Source organism: Myxocyprinus asiaticus, chromosome 22 (genome assembly GCF_019703515.2).
Source record: "Myxocyprinus asiaticus isolate MX2 ecotype Aquarium Trade chromosome 22, UBuf_Myxa_2, whole genome shotgun sequence".
In the NCBI taxonomy this organism is placed as follows: domain Eukaryota; kingdom Metazoa; phylum Chordata; class Actinopteri; order Cypriniformes; family Catostomidae; genus Myxocyprinus; species Myxocyprinus asiaticus.
The window spans coordinates 19,545,905-19,566,057 of record NC_059365.1 but is presented as its reverse complement, the minus strand read 5'-3'; the positions used below and the strand labels follow the sequence as shown (position 1 = coordinate 19,566,057).

The following is a 20,153-nucleotide window of genomic DNA, read 5'->3' as shown; positions in this document are numbered from 1 at the left end:
ACTCTGAAAGAGCAAAGCTTGAGCAAAACATTTTTCCTTGTGGCATCCTTATGGTAGTAGGCATGTTTGTTACCTTAAGTTTGTGAGAGTGTATTTTGTGTGTTGTTCCTCTTTCTTCTCTCAGAAGGAACCACAATTTTCAGGACATCCTTAGGCTGTTGTCTCTTGGAGAAAAACAGCTCAGCACTTTTGACATCAGCCTTCGTTTCAATCATCTCTTCTGGTGTGGAGACCTCAACTACCGCCTGGACCTGGATGCACTGGTCAAATATCTTATCTTAAATTTCTTTCTGTCTAGATATTAGTCAATTCCTGTATTATTTTTGTTTTATTATAATTATTATAATTATTGATTATTATAATTTAAACATACAGTATGTTTCAGAAAAACATTAAGCCATTTGTTGGCTCAGATATTAATTTAAAAGTTCTGAATATCCTTATGTTTGCTTATACTGTATCTGATATTCATGGTCAAGTGACTTTTGGTCTCTATTTTGCAGGACATATTAAAGCATGTTTCCAAGCGAGAATTTGAGGAGCTGATGTCTGCAGACCAATTGGCCAGAGAGCGGCATAGAAGAAAAGCCTTTTTTAACTTTAGTAAGAACCACAAGCTGCTCTTCCCCTCCCACGGATATCAGACACAAACATGGAATAAATAAATGTGGTTATACAACAACCATAGGACAGAAAAAAAAGTTTTAATAGACATTTTATAGCTCACTTTGTTTTTGCTCTGTCTGTTAAGAGGAGGAGAAGATTTTGTTTCCACCCACCTATCGGTATGAACGTGGTTCTAGAGACTGCTATCTATGGCAGAAATACAAGTCTAGTAGAGTAAGACTTTCTATTTCATTCATTCTGTCTCTTCTGCCCTACAACGGCAAAATGCAGTACCTGCTCTAACACTGAGAAAAATGGCTTAAAAGTTAGTTGGTTCTAGAGTGAATTTTGTCATTACTGCAATTTTCACACTTTTTCACTGTTTTCTCTTAATCATAGTTGAGCCAAACCCTGTCACGGAAAAATCGTAGTCAAAGAGACCTAATTTTTAATATGTAGTTACTGCATTTTGCCTTTGCAATTTGATGAAAAATAATTTAATGATTATGTTTGTGTAAATATTGAATATTAAAGTTTTTATTTCCTTGTTTTAGCTAATATAATTGTTTGGAATAAGCGCAGAACATGGAAAAAAACTAGTTTAATTCTGAATCTTTTCTTAGGTGCAAGTCAACGGGCCTTCATGGTGTGACCGAGTTCTGTGGAAGTCCTACCCAGAATCTCACATTACCTGTACCTCATATGGTATGTTCCACCCTATTTTCATTCTCAACCACAACCTGAAGTACATTCAATTCAAACTCATGAGTCAATCATGTGTATTTGTTTAATTTCCTATTCAATTTACTGTGTCAGAAACTATCAAATCACATGAAAATGAGAAAAGACTAGAGCCCAACCGATATGGGATTTTTGAGACCGATACTGATACCGATTTTAGAGGGGGGAAATTCACAGATTACCGATATGGTGGCCGATATAGCAAATTTTTGAGCTGGAATGAAAACGGACTTTTTCTATGTGGATTGTGCATCGATTTTGCACCGATATGACTATGCAAAGGTACTCAGAAGGCTGCTTTCTTAAACAAATTTTTTTTATCAAAAGATATTTGCCATTGTTATTATACATTGTCAGCAAATTCTAGAAATGAACACTGAGAAAATAAATAAATAAAAATACAATAAATAGCTAAATAAACATTAGTAGTATGTTCAGTATCAGTCAATGGCTGACCATTTAAATAGAGAATAAATTAAAATGATAGCTAAATAAAAATCAGTACTGTATGTTTAGTATCAGTCAGTTGCTGACCATTTAAATAAATAAATAATTAAAATAACATAAATAGCTAAATAAACATCAGTAGTACTGTTTAGTATCAGTCAAATGCTGACTATTTTAATACTTCCAGTCAATTAGGGGCAGGTTGTAAAACAAGAAGCATTTACACCTGCCGAGTCAAGCGATAAACAGCGGCAGCGGTGTTGCACCGTATTCTGCTATTCAAGTTCAGGGGAAACTTTCAACGGTGGAGGCGCCATTGGTCAGGGCCCAGGAGGCCGCCACACTCCTGGTGGTGTGTGCTTGAAGCACCAAAGGGGTCGGCACGTCCTGGGCGTGGTATGCCAAAGCGATAGCGTCAATGACCCAGTGGGCGATCCTCTGTTTGGAGGCAGCGCTCCCATTCCGCTGTCCTCCGAAGCAGACAAAGAGCTGCTCAGAGCATCTACAGCTCTGTGTGCGATCCAAGTAGATGCACAAAGCACGCACCAGACACACCAATGAAAAGTCTCAGTCTGCCTCCTCCTGGGGCAGCTTCGCTTGCAGGTTCACCACCTGATCCCTAAACGGGGTCGTGGGAACCATGGGCATATAGCTCAGTCAGGGCCTCAGGACCACGTGAGAGTATTCCGGACCGAACTCCAGGCATGTGTCACTGACAGGGAACACCTGCAGTTCCCCTACCCTCTTGATGGATGTGAGCTCAGTCAGGAGGGCAGTCTTCAAGAGACTACCTTTAGCTCAACTGACTCCAAGGCTCAAACGGGGCTCCCCGATGGACCACGGAGAGATGAGGGAATAAGGCATGGTCTGGGAGGATTCAACCTCCTCATGCCTCTAAACACTGGGTGTGTGACCCAGGAAATGAGGAAACCACTCCTTTTCTGAACATTTGGGTACAGCAGCCTTTCGGGCATGTGGCGAATCAAAGAAAAGGCAACAAAGGATTCTCCTCCCTGCCCTCCACTGGGGGATGGAGTGGTCTGCTTACCATCTCTAGGCCTGCAGCAGGTCTCCACATGCCTGGGTCACCCATCTCAGGGGCAGCTAGAAGCCTTCCTCAAGTTCTTGGCGGCGGGCCGTGAGACGGGGGTCATCTGCTTCCACTGGTGATGAGCAGATGGGGTGTGGGATCTTGATCCGCGCTGGGGCAGGAAGTGCTGAATAGCCTCCGTCTGCTTAATTGCTGAGAACTGCTGGGCAAATTCCTCAACGGTGTCGCCGAATAGGCCGACCTGGGAGATGGGAGCGTCAAGGAACCGTACCATGTCAGCTTCCCTCATCTCGCCCAAGTTGAGCCATAGGTGGCTCTCCTAGACCACCAGGGTGGACATCGCCTGCCCAAGAGTCCGCACCGTGACCTTCGTCACCCGGAGAGCGAGATCGGTCGCTGAGCACAGCTCCTGCATCAATCCCGGGTCAGAACTACCCTCGTCCAACCCGACGCTCGCAGCCGCCTGGGCAAGCATGGCCACCAGCTCCACGTCAGCCTGCGACTGGGCGACCGCACGCGAAGGTGGGAGCCCAGTCGAGTCCTCGGCGTCAGACTGGACCAGCCCGCTCTCCGATGCTGCAATTGAGAGCTCATCCACTTCGCGAGCGACGAATGAGATCGCGAACTCGCCCTGAGACGAGCCAGCAGTCTCATCCCAGAACTCGACCGGGGCAAACGAGTGTATTGGGGAATGGGAGGTCCGTGGAGGTTTACCCGGTGGAGCGGCTCCCATTGGGGTCCCCAAATTGCCCCCAGTGCTAACCGACATGGCCTCAAACCCGTAGGTAGAAGGACCGTGGCAGGGAGCCACTGGGGTTCCCTCTAATGAAGGAAAGCCGTGACCGCAACTTTGCCATGGTCATGTTCTCGCAGTGAGAACATAACCCGTCCACGGACGCTGTCTCCGCGTGGGCAGCGCCCAAACACGTAAGACAGCGATCGTGGCCATCGGAAGCGGAGAGGTAACGACCGCAGCCAGGAATTAAACACAGATGGAAAGGCATCTTTAAAAAGACACTCTCCGTCAGTGCCACACTTTTTGTAGGGAAAATATACTCTTTTATTGCAAGAATATTGTGGAGTGGGATGTGTTTGTGTGTCTGTCACTGGGGAGAGAGAGTTGCGTGAAACTGAAAAGCCACGTCAGTATCCGAAAGCCTGTTTAGTGTTATGAGGCTGAAAAGCCTGCTCTTTGTTTATGAAGCTGAAAAGCCTGCTCTTTGTTTGTGAAGCTGAAAAGAATATACTTTGTCTGTGAAGCTGAATGCTTGAATAAAAGCTGATTTACCTGGACTGCCAACCCGCTTCCTGCTTCCTTCCTGTTGGAACCTTTACACTGGTGCCAAAACCCGGGACATCGAAGGAAGAAGACTGGTCGCCATAGACACCTCACCGCTGGGCGAAGTCATCCACACTCTGGTGCGGAAAAAGTGTGCAATTGGGCGGGTGGAAGTACGGTATCTGGGCTTCCACTTGGGTCATGGGCAGGTACGTCGCCAAATTGATAAGACCGCAGCGACAGGGGCCTGCCCATGTCCCAAGTCCCAAAAGGAGGTGAGACAGTTCATGGGGCTGGCTGGCTATTACAGAAGGTTTGTTCCTAATTTTTCTGATGTCACCAGCCCCTTGACTGATCTCACTAAAAAGGGGGCACCAGATCTGGTCCAGTGGACGGAGGCGTGCCAACAGGCTTTCACGAGAGTGAAATCTGCACTCTGTGGCGGGCCGCTTTTACATGCTCCTAACTTCTCTCTCCCTTTTATTTTACAGACGGATGCATCAGAGAGGGGTTTGGGGGCCATGCTTTTGCAGGAGGTGGAGGGTGTGGAGCGCCCTGTGCTGTACATTAGTCGTAAGCTCTCTTTGAGAGAGACTAAGTACAGCACCATCGAGAAAGAGTGTTTTGCCATCAAGTGGGCGGTCCTAACCCTCCGCTACTACCTGCTGGGGCAGGCCTGCATCCTCCACTCGGATCACACCCCGCTTCAGTGGCTCCACCGCATGAAGGATACCAATGCGCGGATCACTTGTTGGTACTTGGCACTTCAGCCCTTCAAATTTAAGGTGGTCCACAGGCCGGGGCCACAGATGGTTGTGGCTGATTTCCTCTCCAGGAATGGGGGGGAGTTGGCAGGCCGGACGTTGCCCGGGCCTGAGTCGGGCGGTGGGGGTATGTGGAGTGGGATGTGGTCGTGTGTCTGTCACTGGGGAGAGAGAGTTGCGTGAAGCTGAAAAGCCACGTCTGTATCTGAAATCCTGTTTAGTGTTATGAAGCTGAAAAGCCTGCTCTTTGTTTATGAAGCTGAAAAGCCTGCTCTTTGTTTGTGAAGTTGAAAATCCTATAATTTGTCTGTGAAGCTGAACGCTTGAAAAAAAGCTGATTTACCTGGACTGCCAACCCGCTTCCCGCTTCCTTCCTGTTGAAACCTTTACAAATATATACTCTTTTAGACTGTCGAAGTGCCCAGGGGCATTCTCTGCACTCCACCGGTGCGCGAGGGGGAGAAGCCACTATAATGCGCCGTAAACTCCAACAGTTTTTTAGAGGTGAATGGAATGGCAGAGGATTCAGCTCACTGAACACAACTGCTCGGCTCCGAAGAAAAAATCTGAATGAGTGGTTGCGAGCCAGCTCCTTTTATACCTGTACTTCCGGGGGAGTGGCATGCAAATTCCACTCGCCAATTCCTATTGGTCTTTTCTCAAAGATCAGAGGTGTTTGGGGCTCCCAAGGGCGACCCCTAGTGTCACTACATCGACACAACATAAAGTGAGTGACAGATAGGGAACCAGACTTTTAAATATTACATTTTGTAAATGCAACGACTGGAACTGTTCAGTTGAAGGGGATACCAAATTGCGAATCCTGAACAAAACATGATTACACATTAGCTTCCACTCAGCTGACAAGGTATGAAAGTAGCTATGTGGTTAGCTAGTTAGCTATAAGCTCGTTGTCACGGAGAGAAAAGATGGACTTTATTTACTTTCCAGCATTGCCTCTCACCAACTAGGTAAAAACGTAGCATGAAATCAACACTCAACTGACACAATCCACCACCGCACTGTTGTCTGCTGAGCTGCAAAAAGATGCTCTGACAAACTATAGCTGGCTAACATAGCAAACAGATGTGATAAAAATTAGTGACATGGTGGTCAGGGACAGGGTTAATGTTATATTAGTTATATTGAAAAGGGAAAATTATGGGGTCATTGTTTATTAACTTTCCAGTATGTATTTCACAAACTAGTTAGCAACTTACTGTGAAGACACCTCTTAACACCACACCGCTTATCTCCGCACTGTCTGCAGAACCACTGCCACCAGAACCACAGTCAGCTAAGCTCTGTAAACAATGGAGTCAGAGCGCACTCTGCTGGACAAACTACATTATGACACCAGTTCTAAAACTAAAGCATTTTTTTCTGCATTCTATGTTCTGAAAAATGTTTTCATATCTGCGCATATCGGTAAACATATACGCCAATACCAATATATCTGTGAAAGGCTAATATCGGCCGATAAATCGGTCGGGCACTAGAAAAGACCAATTGATTTTTGCCTTGCTAATGTCAAATGTAGTTCTTGTAGCAGCCATAACTAGCTGCTATCATTCAGTGCACAACAGTTCAAGCTCTTCATTATAAATAAACTAGCTAGACAAACTTCTTTGTTGGTTTACACTTTAGCTTGAAGGGAGTAACTAAAACAATGGATTGCTATTTTAGCATTTTAGCATGAGATTTGTGTTGCTACATTTCACTATAAAGGTTTTCTTTGGGTACGATTGTAGACTCTCCCACCCTGGTCTGTGGTTCACATTCAGAGTCATATCCTGTCTAACTGCTCAAAAAACATGTGAATTCAGCATCCTAAGAATAAGCCTCCAACATGTATTATGCCTGTGCATATGTGTGATCATAGCCAACACTAACAATGCTTAAAAAATAAGTGTAAAAAGGACATGAAATGTTATTATCCGTAATATGTAATAGTAGGCATTAATATGTAATTCTACCTCAGTCTAGTAATCAGTTAGTCAGTAGTCACAGAATGGCTCCTATTTCTAATGATAAATTGCCATTATATTAAAACAAAATCTCAAAACAATATTTAGCATTATGAATTGAATGCATTTTGTAAGCATGCACCACAGTATAGTTAAAAAGGGAAGTATTGATTATAAAACTAGTAAACACTCTTAAGAAGTTATAGAGGGGGTAACTGACCTGGACCCAAGAAACACTGAGCTTGTGTTGTGTTTGGTGCATACTCATTAAAATAGGACAACATTTTGTTATAATCTCAGAAACACATAATCAGGAACAGCGCTGGGAAGACAGGCAACACAGTGAAAGTAACTGGCAAAAAACATATACAGTCATAATATAAAAATGTCAAACTTATCCTATGGATCTGTTCATTAGGTTGCACAGATGACATCTTCACCAGTGATCACTCTCCTGTTTTTGCTACTTTTGAAGTGGGTGTGATATCACAGTTTCCAAGAACAGGTAGGCCTAGTCCTATTCAGCTTTTGTTTTTTTATTTTGTTTTTTTACTAATAGGGCATTTCATAATAACCAGAGGAGTTATATGAGAGGTTGCTGACTATGCATTACATTAAGGAACCACCCCTTGCCACTAAATACTATTTTCTTGATTTCAAGGCTAGCTTATCCACCTTATTTTGCAACGTGGAAGTAAAGAAGCAGCTGCATTTGCGGCAAGTGTGACAAGGTTCCGCTGTCATTGACCACAATGTAAATAACTAGAAGGATAATACCACCAGAATTTAGTGAAATAGGCTTATAAACTATGACACAACCACAGGATGTACAGCAGAATAATATCCTAAGGTCTGATTTTTAAAGTTTGTGGTAGCCATGACAGACGGTACAGGAGCTAAGCGTTTCGGCGTCTGATCTCTCATTCATTGATGCAGTCATCTGCTTGTGCAACTGTGTGTGATAAAATGATGGCAAAATGCGAAAAACGGTAAAACTAAATGCGCTCCAAACCAATGTGTTTATGAAAATAATAATAAATGACAGTAATATGATCACATGTATTGCCAGCCTGCAATATAAAGCAGTATAAATTAGTTTTTTTGTATTGCTGAAATGGCTGGAGGTGGCTTATAATGGAAGAGGTCCACATTCAATGTTGATAATGGTGGTGCCCTTGTTACACTGAAAAATAAGGTGGATACTAGCAGTTACAAGTACAACCAACGAGAAAGCCTTAAAATTACTTTTACTGAGAAATTACAATTTGCAGAACATAATTCTATGAAATACAAATCAATTTTCTGAACTGTTGCATCTCTAAGCTATACAAAATAAGTATTTTTATGGAGTGTACTGTTTCACCTAGTGTCATAACCATGGTCACATTCCTCTTCTTCTTTATGGGTGCAGATTCAGGTTCAGAGAGAGCCAGCATTGAGCTGAAGGCGATTGAGGCCATAGTGAAAACTGCTAGCAAGGCCAAATTTTTCATTGAGGTCCACTCCCGCTGTCTTGAAGGTATCATTTGTGCAATAATTAGTCAGGCTAGCAAGCATGCAAAGCCTTATTGCTGGTCTATTTTCTTTTGAACTGAGTGTTCATGAGATAAATGTGACAGTTCTTTTTTGAGATTTTTCCTTTTCTTTGTGTAGAGCCTCGCCGTTCTGCCGAGAACGACTCGCAGTGCTGTGCGGTGTCAGGTTTTCTCAAACTTGGCTGGTCTTCTAAACAGTTCCCCAAGGTTGTAATAGAAATAATTTGACTCATTGTGGTGATTTTTCTCTGTGACATATGCTTTGTTCTATAAGGACTTTTCACTTTTTGTTGGTGAACTTTGTTGATGCACAGCGCAAGCAGATAGTAGATAGTAGAAGTGTGCTTTGGGTATTAAAGCTGTGGTTGCCAACTTCGAATAAGCTATCAAATAAAAGGAAAGAAATATGTATTTGAAGATTAATACATTTTTAACTTCTTTTCTCTTCATTCACTTTTTTTTTTTATACACTTTTTTCAGCTTCACCCAGTTTCCTCAGATTTAGAGCACCTCCAGGATCAGCACTTGCTGTTCTCTGTGAAGTCATGTGATGGCTTTGAGTCATATGGTACATTGCCAGGATCATTTAGCCTTTTTAAAATAACATTTATCTGGAAAATTGGTTTGGTTTTTAGAAACCATTACCTCATAACAAACTCTTTATTGTTTTGTTGAATCAGTGTGGTCTTGTTTACTGTATTATGCTATTTTAGGTGAGTGCTGTGTGGCTCTTCGCTGGGTAACAGGGAATTTCTCAGAATCATTTGGGACATGCTTGACTCACAGAGGGGAAGAGATGGGTTCTATTAGAGGACGAATCAGGGTCTTTGTACCACCAGACCGCCGAAGGATCCGGGAAAGGATCTATGGTGGGTCATCCCAACACACACTCATGACCAAACTTTGCTGGGGGGACTTTCTGCCTGCACCACTAAAATGTTGCTCTTGGTCCATATATTAAAAGCCACTATGATGCCATATTCAACTAATATTTGAGCATTTTGGAGCATTCCTTTTTTTTACGCTAAATTTTTATATTAAATTATTTTTAAATTCTGTCATTATTTACTCTTTATAGATTTATTATTTATTGGTTTTTTGCTCATTGTTTTGTTTACCATGGGACAATGTTTCAAAAGTTGCAGCAAAAAAAAAAAAAAAAAAAAAAGAGAAAAGCACCATTAAAATAATCATAAAAATAATCCATGCTATTTCTGCACTCTACTCCGGATCATCCAATGCTGTGGGATCGCTTTTTGTGAAGAACAGATCCAATTTGTAATTTTCCAGCAAAAATCAGCATTCCCATTTGCTATAACAGTCGGATCCTGATTCAAGCTCATTTAGACATTCAAATTTGCCACCTCTTCAGTAATGTTAGATGCTCTTATGTGTCATGTTTGCGACATTATAATGTATGTATATTTTTTTAATGAGATGCGACCGTCTTCACAGAGAGGAACATTTTCAGCAATTAAACCCTTCAGTTTCACTCTGTTACTGACATGGAACTGAAGGATGCTTTCAGAAGACTTTGAATACAGCATGACTTGTTGGAATACTTTAATGGGGCTTTTTTGATAACTCTGAAGATTGCGGAGCTTGTGACAGAATCGCCCGAACTGAGCTGAGAATGGCATGACAATGACATATTGATGATGAGGCAAAAAGTCACAACTGCAACATATTCGTCAGGAGACTGACCTGGTCATCCACATGGCCTCTATTCTCTATCACTTCCTCAAATACTCTCTGGGCATTCTTTGACCTTCAGATTTCTTCCTGTTTTGGTTCCTCTGTAGCTTTGGCTTTGATTTTGCTTTTCTATCTACCGTAGCTTCTTCTTTTGGCTCCCTGCTGCCTGATCTTGTCAAGATGCATCCTGAGACCTTCAGTGAAACATGATTCTTAGTGTGCCACTCCCTGAACTTAGACTTCAACAATATTTATAGTAAAGTTTGGCACTAGACATGTCTTTTGCACATTACAGAGTGGCTCTGTGTTAAGAAGGATGAAAAGGAACAGACGAAGGACCATTTGTCTCCATCCTCCTGTGCATTCCCTACTCAGTGAGTCACAAATAGTCACAAAACAGACACAAATAGGCTTTTAAGTTGTGAATGGTGACTTTATGACTTTTTCTATGATAAATTATTTTCAGTCACATCCTTATTCAGATGTCCTTGTACATATGATCTGCTAGCTTTCACATGGGATATTTGGCTTCCTGACTTGGCTCTGCTTCCTTTTCCCACTTTAGAGCTCCATCAGTCTCACACACCACAGCCCCAAATAGCTATACCAATCCTGCTTACTTCATCTTTGAGGGGATGCCTGTGTTGCAGAGAGTTGAAGAGATTCCCTCACCCTGCAAAGAGTCCCAAGTAGTGTGGGCCAAAGACACTGTGATACAGCTCCCTGTAGTGACAGGAGGTAATAGCAATGGCAAAATGTCAACTCGGAGGCCAGACTTCACAGAGATTGAGATTCCTGGCTCCCTAGCACCCTACAAACCCTTTTGTGAGAGTCCAAGAGAACTGCCATTGCCTGCTTCCTCTTATCAGCTTTTCCCAGGACCAGATGTCCCTAATATATCACCAAACCAGAGACACAGGACCTCCTTAAATCAATCCTTTCAGTTACAATCCCATAAGAACAATATGACTCAGGATTCAGTATTACCAGTCAAAAAACTCACAAATTCTTCTTATATGAACCATTCCATTTTTTCCCGGGACATACAGATGCCACTGAAGGAAAAAGTCCGAAAGGACTATCATCATGAAGGCCGGCCTATGCCAATGCGAAATGGACCAAAGCTCTACCCATATATGTCCACTGGGGATCCCATCGATGAAACATCTGCACCCTGGGTAGTGGAGCAGACAAATGCAGCTTCAGGAGACAACTCACTAACTGCCCTTCAAATTGCAAAATCACTGAGTGAGGTGGATTTTCAGCCGGTAGATAGGAAGTACCAATTTCGTAAAATTTCATCTCAGCATAGGTATCATGGGTATGATTATGGTTTAGCTAATGAGAGAAACTACTGCTGGGAGAAAGAGGTGAGTTTAGTAACTTTCTGTCATTGGTGCTCTATGTAATATGTTATGAAATGTGATTCATTTTAGCTTTCATGATAGCAAAGGTGATGTGTGTCAACAGGTGTCAGTCTTGCATGGAGCCCCAGAAACGGTGCGGGAGCTGCTTAGTACTCTTGGTCTGCAGCGCTACACTCTGGACCTCAGCCGCAATGGCTGGGATGATCTTGACTACTTCAGGTGTTGATGATGTGCTAAGGAGAACATTCTGAGATTGTCTGTCTTCTTCAGCCTGTGCATCTCACATTTTTTTCATTGTGATGCTTTTCAGAGACTGATTCAAAGCAGCAAAGGTTTTCTGTTAAAAGAAAAGAAAAAAATGCTCAAGAGTGCCCTACATGTGTCACAGTAATATAAAAAGTGAAAAGTGTGTTCTCTGGTCTTGTGTAGGGGTATTACCGAGGAGGAGCTGTGTGCAGCAGGTGTGTCCAACCCATCTCACCGACGAAGAATCTTGGAGAATCTGCCCAAGATTTGGGACTGAACACAGAGACTGGTAGACTATCAGGTTCAGGGCAGTCTCATGACCAAAATGTCACCATACTAACTTTTTGCCTGCATCAGCAAAATGTCATTGTCATGCTGTTCTCAGTTCAGTTTGGACGATTCAGTCACAGGCTCAGCAATCTTCGAATTTATTGCGCGATTAATATACGTTTAGTTACATTATACAATCATATTAACATTTTAGATCTCCTAACCCAACCCAACCCCATCCCTAAACCTAACCACCATTAATATAACAAGACTATAACCAACCAACAATGTAAAAGATTGTGTAAGTCACAATAAAGTACCAAATGGCTTATGCTGCATTTAAAGTCTTCTGAAACCATAAGATAGCTCTGTGTGAGGAACAGAGTGAAACCGTTTTAATTGCTGAAAAATGTTCCTCAGTGTGAAAATACATCCAAACATTAGGTTTGTTCGACCTGAACTGAGCCTTGCCTTACTGATCGGCGAGATATGATGCTTGCAGTAAGGGAGGAGTTGAAAAGAAAGCCGTCAAGTTGGACACCTTGTGCTTCCCGTTGTATCAGTCACGGCAGATTGCGATGTTTGCTTTCTTTATTGCAGATGAAGTGAATGCAACAGAAATTCAGATAGACAGTTGTTGGTTGTAACTTATAATAACCAGAAAAAACACTCATTTGAATAGGTTAAGTCCTGCTAAATACAGTGCATGTGTGAACAGGAAGAAAGTCTGAAATAAGCCTATATTATTTTAATACCAATAAATAATTTGGATTTTTTTGTATTATTTTTTTTATATATATGAACATTATATATAAGATGAAGATTGCATGAAAAGAGAATTGTACTGTTTTGTGAGAGTTTAGCCAAACTGAAGGTGTCAGAATAAACACCTTGGTAATGGCATACTACCATACTACTCTTTTAAACTGATATGGCAGAAGTAGTAAGAGTAGTATAGATAGTATGCAATTCCGAACTTTGCCTATGAAGTGCATGTCATCGGAGAGTCTGGCCAATTACGAATAAGCTGTGCCGTCAACAGAGGTTGTGAAGCTGCTTTGGAGAAACTGCACCGGCTGAATCAGCCAGCTGGTTTCGTCTCTTGGTTCTTTGACGGCAAACGTCAAGGTGAGGCGGTGGTGGCACCGACTAAAGTCGAACAAAATTTCTAACCTACATGCACTGCTTCAAGTCAGGTGCCAACCAGCCTGCGCAGCACTCCATGAAGTCGAACACACCTATTAGTTTGTTGCAATTGGTCACATGACAAGATCAGTCACATGAGATGTAAAAGCCAATGGCATTTCAGTGATAAATTGAATTTATGGCATCAGAGTGGCATTTTAGTAATGCAGGCAAAAAGTCGCCCCAGTGACATTTGGTCATGAGAGTGTGTAGGTTATAATGGTTATAATCAGGTTATAATGTATTTAGGAGATTTTTTATAAATGATGCAATCAAATTTTTTTTCTCCTTTATGATTACAAAATTTTACATTTCATTTGTAATAAAGTTTGCTGTATTCATTCATGGCAGACTCCAGGATATGTATTACCTTTTAAATGTGCAAAAATAAAATGTTTGCTGGAGGAGTCCATAGGGATTTAGTACAGATTGCAAAATGTTCTCCTATTTGCTTTTCCTTCATATAAAACTATAAAACGCTCAAGACTATTCCAGTTGCTCTCTAATTTATGATGTTAGCATTACATTAAGTAGATTCACCCCCCTCCCCATAGTTTGTCCAGATCCACTTTTGGCCAAATAGTGCTTTATTACTTTCATTTATACATTGTTACTTTGTTATGTAATGTTTACTTTAGTTCATTGTGAAGGTTTTTATAAAGTTATGGAAAAAGAGTTATGTTTAACCATCCATGACTGCTGAAAAATACAAAAGGTGGTCTTGAATGAAATGTACAATTCTCTTTTAGATAGAGTTGCCTTTCTCAGACATATAAAAACAATGAGTCTGGAATGTTTGTGATTTCTTAATAATGTTAAGAGACACAATAAGATAAAAAGGATAGATAGACAGACAGACAGACAGACAGACAGACAGATTGATAGATAGATTATTGGCTGATTTTTTTCTGACTTTGTTTTGAATCTTTTAACCACAATAAGCAAACAAAATCAGGTAAAGAGTAGATGTGTGTTCTGCACGGGCTTGCATTAACTCTCAGTCACAAGATTATTATATGGGCCAGGAACTGAAGAGTGATAATGAGCAGACTGCATTCCCTGTTGATCTATTAACTGGCCTGCCATTCACATTACATTCCTGAGTCACAATGTCCCACTCGCATTCTTGTACAATTTACACACTTTCCCAGAACTGCCCCCTCTGCCTAACCATCAGGTCAGCACAAGCAATGCTCGCTAATCTCCCCAGCATGTACACAACTGATTTTTTATTCCATGACATATCGTGAGTTGTAATTTAATATGCCTTTTTTTCTTTTTCTTTTTTTTTTTTTTACAACACTAAGTGTAAGCCATATATAATTGTCGAATTATATAGTAGTTTGAAAACTTAATGGAATATGCAGTTTATAACTGTATTTATGTCATAAAACCATTGTGTGAACATTCTGTGTGAACTTTAACTCAAGGAGACAAAAGCAGTCATGCACCCTGTTATGGCGCTTGCACTGATCACAAGCAGATAAGGGTCTCTCTTGCAGTAGCCTTTTGCCCTGTTTATTTAGAGTACTATGCGAGGATTTTCATACAAGACACTTGCTCCTCTATGTAAGACCTTGTCTTCCCTGAAGAAAACTGATCATAGTTTGTACTATGCTCACTTACCAGCACACCTTACCTCTGTTATCTGAGTGGGTGCAATATAAATGTGTCTCGCTCAGACTGCTTTTGAGTGTAATAGATATGTTGTAAAAGATAATCAGATCCGGCAAGTGACTTTACTGCTTGCAACCACCATCCTCTCATTTGTTGAATGGTACTATTTTAAACTTTTCTTTATTAAATTTAAACAAATGTGAATCAGCTTCTGAGAGCTCACAGGAAACACTAGATATTTTCTCTTTATTATTTCTATTTATGCCTTTGAGGATTCTGAAAATGCAGTTTGCAAGGAAAGTTTATGGGTTGTATACACACCCCTAAGTCACACATTTCCTCTAGTTGTAGTGGTAAAGAAAAAGTTACAAAGCTGATAATACTGACTCATTATGTAAACAGACAAAGGGTTTGTAGCTCACACAAAGTGAAATAAAATATAAACTTTTTTGATGGATGGGCTTATTTGGGCTCACTGCTGCTTGTGTTTTATCGCAAATGCTTGTGTAGCCTACTACGAAACCAACAAAAACCTGTTTTTAATATATCCTGGAATAAAGAGATTAAAAGTGTCCAATGTCTGAAGGGCATATAGAAAACGGAAATAAACCAACCCGTGTTTGCATTGGGATTAAAGTAGTCCTATAATTTTACTTCAACGATTTTATCATTAAAAAAATAGGCTGTATCAGTTACGTGAGCTAACAAAGAGTGTTTAAAGGGCACGGGAGATGAGCTTCGATTGTAAATTAGTGTCTGTATGATGGGATAAGATGACAGAAACTGATAAGCGAAGGTATGATACTGAGGTGATCTAAGGTGTTCAGAAACTCCTGCAGAAGTTAGGAAAAGAGTGATTCATTTTTATATATCGAAGATTAATAACCTTTAACTTAAAGAGTTTTCACTATTTTAAAAGCTTTGTTATGAATATGTAAGAAAAGTGATTAGATATTAAGCAAAAACTGTAACTAACAGTAGGTGTGTTCGTCCTGAGGCGCTGAAGAATCTTAAATTGGCGCCGATTCTCCGCCCCACCGCTCACGCGCTCAACTATTCAAGTGGGACAATATCAACACAAACTCAATCCGACAAATCTGGCTACTTAAATATCTTAGGCAGTAGAAGGGTTTTCATCCATTTAACCTTAATCATCTACGTTCATGCTTCGATCTGAAATAGGGAAAAGTTTAAATTGTTCTACTAAACGGTAAGTTTACCCTGCGTCCTCCTCTCTCTCTCTCGCTCTCTCTCTGTCTAACATTAATTTATTTTTTCATCCAGACTGCTCCTTAAATGAAAAAGCAAAAATTGTATGTAGTTTTCAGTCTCACGTTAGCTGTTTTGCGATTGGTTATAAAAAGGCAGAGATTTAGTGTAAACGGGAGAAGTTTCGAAAGAGATTATTTCGGTATTTTGATTAATGTGATTTCTTAATTTTTCTTTTGAACTGATTTGCGTTTTCGACCAAACCGCAGATCAGTTCAAAATTAGATATAGTCTATACATTGCTTATACTTCTCAGCCACTATATGTTGATTTTATGGCTTGAGACATAATGTTTTGGAATTACACTGAAAGCTGCCTTTATCCTGTGTTGTTGCCTAACTACAGTCTCAGAAAACAATATATATATATTTCTAAAAATAGCTTTTTTTTCTTCTTCTTCTTCTTCTTCTTCTTTTTTTTTTTTATTTAAACAGGGAAATGAATTCCTTCTTAAGGGAACGTGTCTTCAGGAATTTGTCCTTTCCTCCCACCACATTGATACCGATGTCTATGGAGGAAGCAAATTTTAGCTGTCGCTTCAATGAGGAATTCAAGTATATCCTTCTACCTGTGTCATATTCATTGGTGTGTTTCCTGGGATTGATACTGAACTCTGTGGCTATATGGATGTTCATTACTAAGATGAGACCCTGGAACACCAGTACAGTGTATATGTTCCATCTGGCTCTGTCAGACACACTCTATGTGCTCTCTTTGCCAATGCTCATATATTACTATGCAAACCGCAGCCATTGGCCATTTGGTGTTTTACTCTGTAAGATTGTGCGCTTTCTTTTCTATGCCAACTTGTACTGCAGCATCCTTTTCCTCACTTGCATCAGTGTGCACCGCTACCTTGGCATCTGTCACCCCATTCGTACTCTCACTTTGTTGAAGCCGCGTCATTCCCACCTGGTCTGTGTTTTGGTCTGGATATCAGTCATAGCCTGCCTGGTGCCCAAGCTGATTTTCGTCACCACTTCTCAGAGGGACAATGACACTTTGTGTCATGACACCAGCAGTCCTGAAGACTTTAACAACTACGTTACCTACAACTCAGTGGTCATGGTGCTGCTGTTTATTCTGCCATTTCTAGTCATCATGATTTGCTACTGTTTAATGGCACGGGCCCTGTGCCAACCCAGAATGGGTCTGTCCCAAAGTCAACAGAGTATTTCATCCCGGAAAAAGTCCATTAAACTTATCATAGTGGTGCTGGTTGTGTTTGCAATCTGCTTTGTACCCTTCCATATCACCCGCTCCCTCTACTACACCTACCGTATTCTAGATGCTAACTGCCAGTCCCTTAATATTGTCAACTTTGCTTATAAAATCACTCGCCCACTTGCCAGCATGAATAGCTGTTTGGACCCCATCCTCTACTTCCTGGCGGGGGATCACTACCGCTCTAAACTCATCAGAGTGTTCACAAGACAGACGACCAACACCCGATCCACTGTGTGTGTGCACTCACCTCCTGAGAACAATATTGGACTAGTCTTTAAGAACACAGATGCCCAAGCCAACAATGAATCTAAACTCTAGTCATGGATTTTGGGTAATTATTTTAAATGCAGATCTAGGATGCTGCCTCATATGTTTTTGAGACCCCATGAATTCTCTGTCAGCAGACAAGCCACAGAGACATAAATCCGAAAGAAGTCTGGATGGCGTTGTTGTAAACTACAGTGAAGATGAAAGTAAAGGAATCTCTTTAGAGAAGGAATGTGGTTTGCTTCCAGTGTGCACCCCTAATGTTTTTGCCATCCAGTATTATCACTAGTAATGTAATGCAGCAACAGTGCAGCTCATTTTTTAAAAGTGCTGATGGCCAATTCATGCCTATGTTTATTTTATCTGCTGAAACTGCTCACTGTTGTTCAAGGACATAACATGGCAGGGTAGAGGTACTATCAACACCTAAAACAAAACCCACTCTATAGACCAGAGATGGACTCTGGCCTGTGACTATTACTACAAAAATGGCAAAACAAAGACTGTATGTTCTATTATGTCTGAATGTCCCGTTGAGGGAAATGAACACTTGAAATCCTCCTCTGAGAGAACTCAACCGCAGTTCCATAGTATTTCTTGAATAATTGAAATTATTCTTCTATCAATTTCAAATGAATATCTACTTTATTATTTTTGCAGTTTTTCTGAAGACTGGAAACATTATAATTAACCTAAATAGCAGAAAGATGCAATGGGATTATATTTCCATTTATTTTCATTAAACTGAGAGAAAATTTGAGGCACAGTGAGTGAAAAGGTGAATGGTTGTGAGGGAGGCTGTAAAGTCAACAAACGCAAATGCAGATATCCCCTCTTGGCCGCTTCATTTCTTGTATAGCTGTTTTTGTCATTTGGCGGAGGAGCTGTACAGCTGTGTGGCTGTACATGTGTGTGTGTCAGTAATTGCATGGCGGGGTTGAATGAAGGGAAAAAAAAGATGATGGCGGAAATAAGATCGCTTTTGGCATAGTGCAAAGAGATTTTCCTGATATAACCTCTGTGGAAAGGTTTGTGATTGTGTATTTTCATATGTTCATCTTTAATTTAATTAGAGTCACAATAATTATTTTGTTACATTACTCTGGCCATAGTATTTGTTGCATTTCAAACTGTATTTACACTGTATTTTGTATTTGCTTTGAAGTGGCTGTATGTAAGTCTTTTCAAAGCGAAACAGCACCATTTGTTTTGCTTGCAAAATACTTAGCAAATTGATCTGGGCTGCATTTCCCAAAAGCATCGTTAACCTAAGTAGATCGATGGTACCTCAGATCTATTTAGGCATATGATGCTTTTGATAAAGGCAGCCCTGTTTCATTCAGAACATGCTAGGAAACAGTGTTGTTATGCTGCTAAGTTCTGTTATATGTCTTATGTACTATATTTTTTACTGAAATATAATTAGCCCCTTTACAATTTTTATTTTTATTTTTATGTATAATGTATTTTTTTTATTTTATTTTTTTATTATTGTGTATGGAACTGTGAGAACTGCTTGTTGTATATCCAACTATATGCTGTGCAGAGTTTGTGGGAAAGATGTGGGTGCCATCTTTGAGGGGGGAAACAAATATCTAGTTCTTTATTGTTATAATTGCAATCAATTTTAATTATACATTTTGTTAGAGCCAAAATACATCTCGCTTTTTGAACCAGTGGGAGATATTGTAAATAGGATCTGCCCATTTAGAAATTATCCATTAGACAGAAAATGCCTTTATTAGTAATTGGAAGTTTTAAGGGAAGTTTTTTATCATCTAAGGTCTATTGCTAAACTAAAACAGTTTCTCTCAAAAAGAACTAGAAACTGTGATCCATGCTTTTATTACATCACAGCTGGATTACTGCAATTCGATGTATATTGGTCTGCCTCAATCTGCTATATCTCGTCTGCAGATTGTTCAAAATGCGGCAGCTAGATTTTTAACTGGGATTAAAAAGGGGGATCACATTTCCCCTGTATTAGCTTCTCTACACTGGCTTCCCGTTAAATTCAGAATTGATTTTAAAATTGCTGTCTTTGTGTACAAGGCCCTTTCTGGCCTTGCACCTAAATACATTAGTGACCTTCTGCACTCTTACTCTCCTCCAAGAATGCTCAGATCAGGTAATCAGCTTCTTTTATCTGTCCCCCGTTCGCGCTGCAAGTCAATGGGTGATCGGGCCTTTTCGGTTGTTGCTCCAAAACTTTAGAATAGCCTGCTCTTTCACGTAAGGTCTGCACCATCTTAAAGCTATTTTCAAATATGCCCTTAAGTCTTATTTTTATTAATTGTCTTTTGATAGTATTCAATATACTGTTTACTGATCATTTTTGTTTATTTTTATGTAAAGGTTGCATTTTTACTATATATTGTTTGGTTGTTTTACATGTTTTATTTGTAAATTGTATAGCACTTTGAATACAATGTTTTTAAATGTTCTTTATAAATAAAGTTTGACTTGAATTTATTTGTCAACAAGTAGATAATTATGCACTCATACTTCAAATTATTTAAACAAATGATTGTTCAGATCCACATTGCATTTTCTATGAGAAATGGTGTTTTGTGGTTCATAATAGCCAGTGTAGAGTTCAGTAATGTTTGAAAGTTCAAGA

General features: G+C 40.4%; 2 protein-coding genes across 7 annotated transcripts in view; both read left to right on the top strand.

Annotated features, from left to right (window-relative positions):
• LOC127412866 (phosphatidylinositol 3,4,5-trisphosphate 5-phosphatase 2B-like) overlaps positions 1 to 15,248 on the top strand; it is a 36,793-nt gene extending 21,545 nt beyond the window's left edge. For 5 of the 6 annotated variants that reach the window (XM_051649546.1, XM_051649549.1, XM_051649550.1 and 2 more), the window contains 13 exons: positions 125 to 263; positions 504 to 603; positions 752 to 840; positions 1,230 to 1,311; positions 7,274 to 7,362; positions 8,263 to 8,374; positions 8,509 to 8,597; positions 8,871 to 8,958; positions 9,104 to 9,259; positions 10,381 to 10,459; positions 10,651 to 11,455; positions 11,556 to 11,671; positions 11,882 to 15,248. In XM_051649546.1, the coding sequence (XP_051505506.1) occupies positions 125 to 263; positions 504 to 603; positions 752 to 840; positions 1,230 to 1,311; positions 7,274 to 7,362; positions 8,263 to 8,374; positions 8,509 to 8,597; positions 8,871 to 8,958; positions 9,104 to 9,259; positions 10,381 to 10,459; positions 10,651 to 11,455; positions 11,556 to 11,671; positions 11,882 to 11,975 (2,038 nt within the window). In that variant the 3' untranslated portion in view covers positions 11,976 to 15,248. The remainder of the gene's footprint in view (positions 1 to 124; positions 264 to 503; positions 604 to 751; positions 841 to 1,229; positions 1,312 to 7,273; positions 7,363 to 8,262; positions 8,375 to 8,508; positions 8,598 to 8,870; positions 8,959 to 9,103; positions 9,260 to 10,380; positions 10,460 to 10,650; positions 11,456 to 11,555; positions 11,672 to 11,881) is intronic. The other variant, XM_051649548.1, reaches the window with a different exon arrangement.
• A 589-nt stretch (positions 15,249 to 15,837) lies between these two features.
• LOC127412941 (P2Y purinoceptor 4-like) lies at positions 15,838 to 19,943 on the top strand. The gene is made up of 2 exons (XM_051649674.1): positions 15,838 to 15,980; positions 16,474 to 19,943. Exons 1-2 carry the CDS (start codon positions 15,934 to 15,936, stop codon positions 17,582 to 17,584), a joined length of 1,158 nt encoding a protein of 385 aa, XP_051505634.1. The 5' UTR covers positions 15,838 to 15,933; the 3' UTR covers positions 17,585 to 19,943.
• Positions 19,944 to 20,153: the final 210 nt, after the last annotated feature.

Excerpts from the sequence above, each read along its gene's own strand:
- LOC127412941 (XM_051649674.1), top strand. The coding sequence starts at position 15,934 with ATGCTTCGATCTGAAATAGGGAAAAGTTTAAATTGTTCTACTAAACG. Across the intron at positions 15,981-16,473 it reads TTAAATTGTTCTACTAAACG|GGAAATGAATTCCTTCTTAA; the intron begins GTAAGTTTACCC and ends TTATTTAAACAG.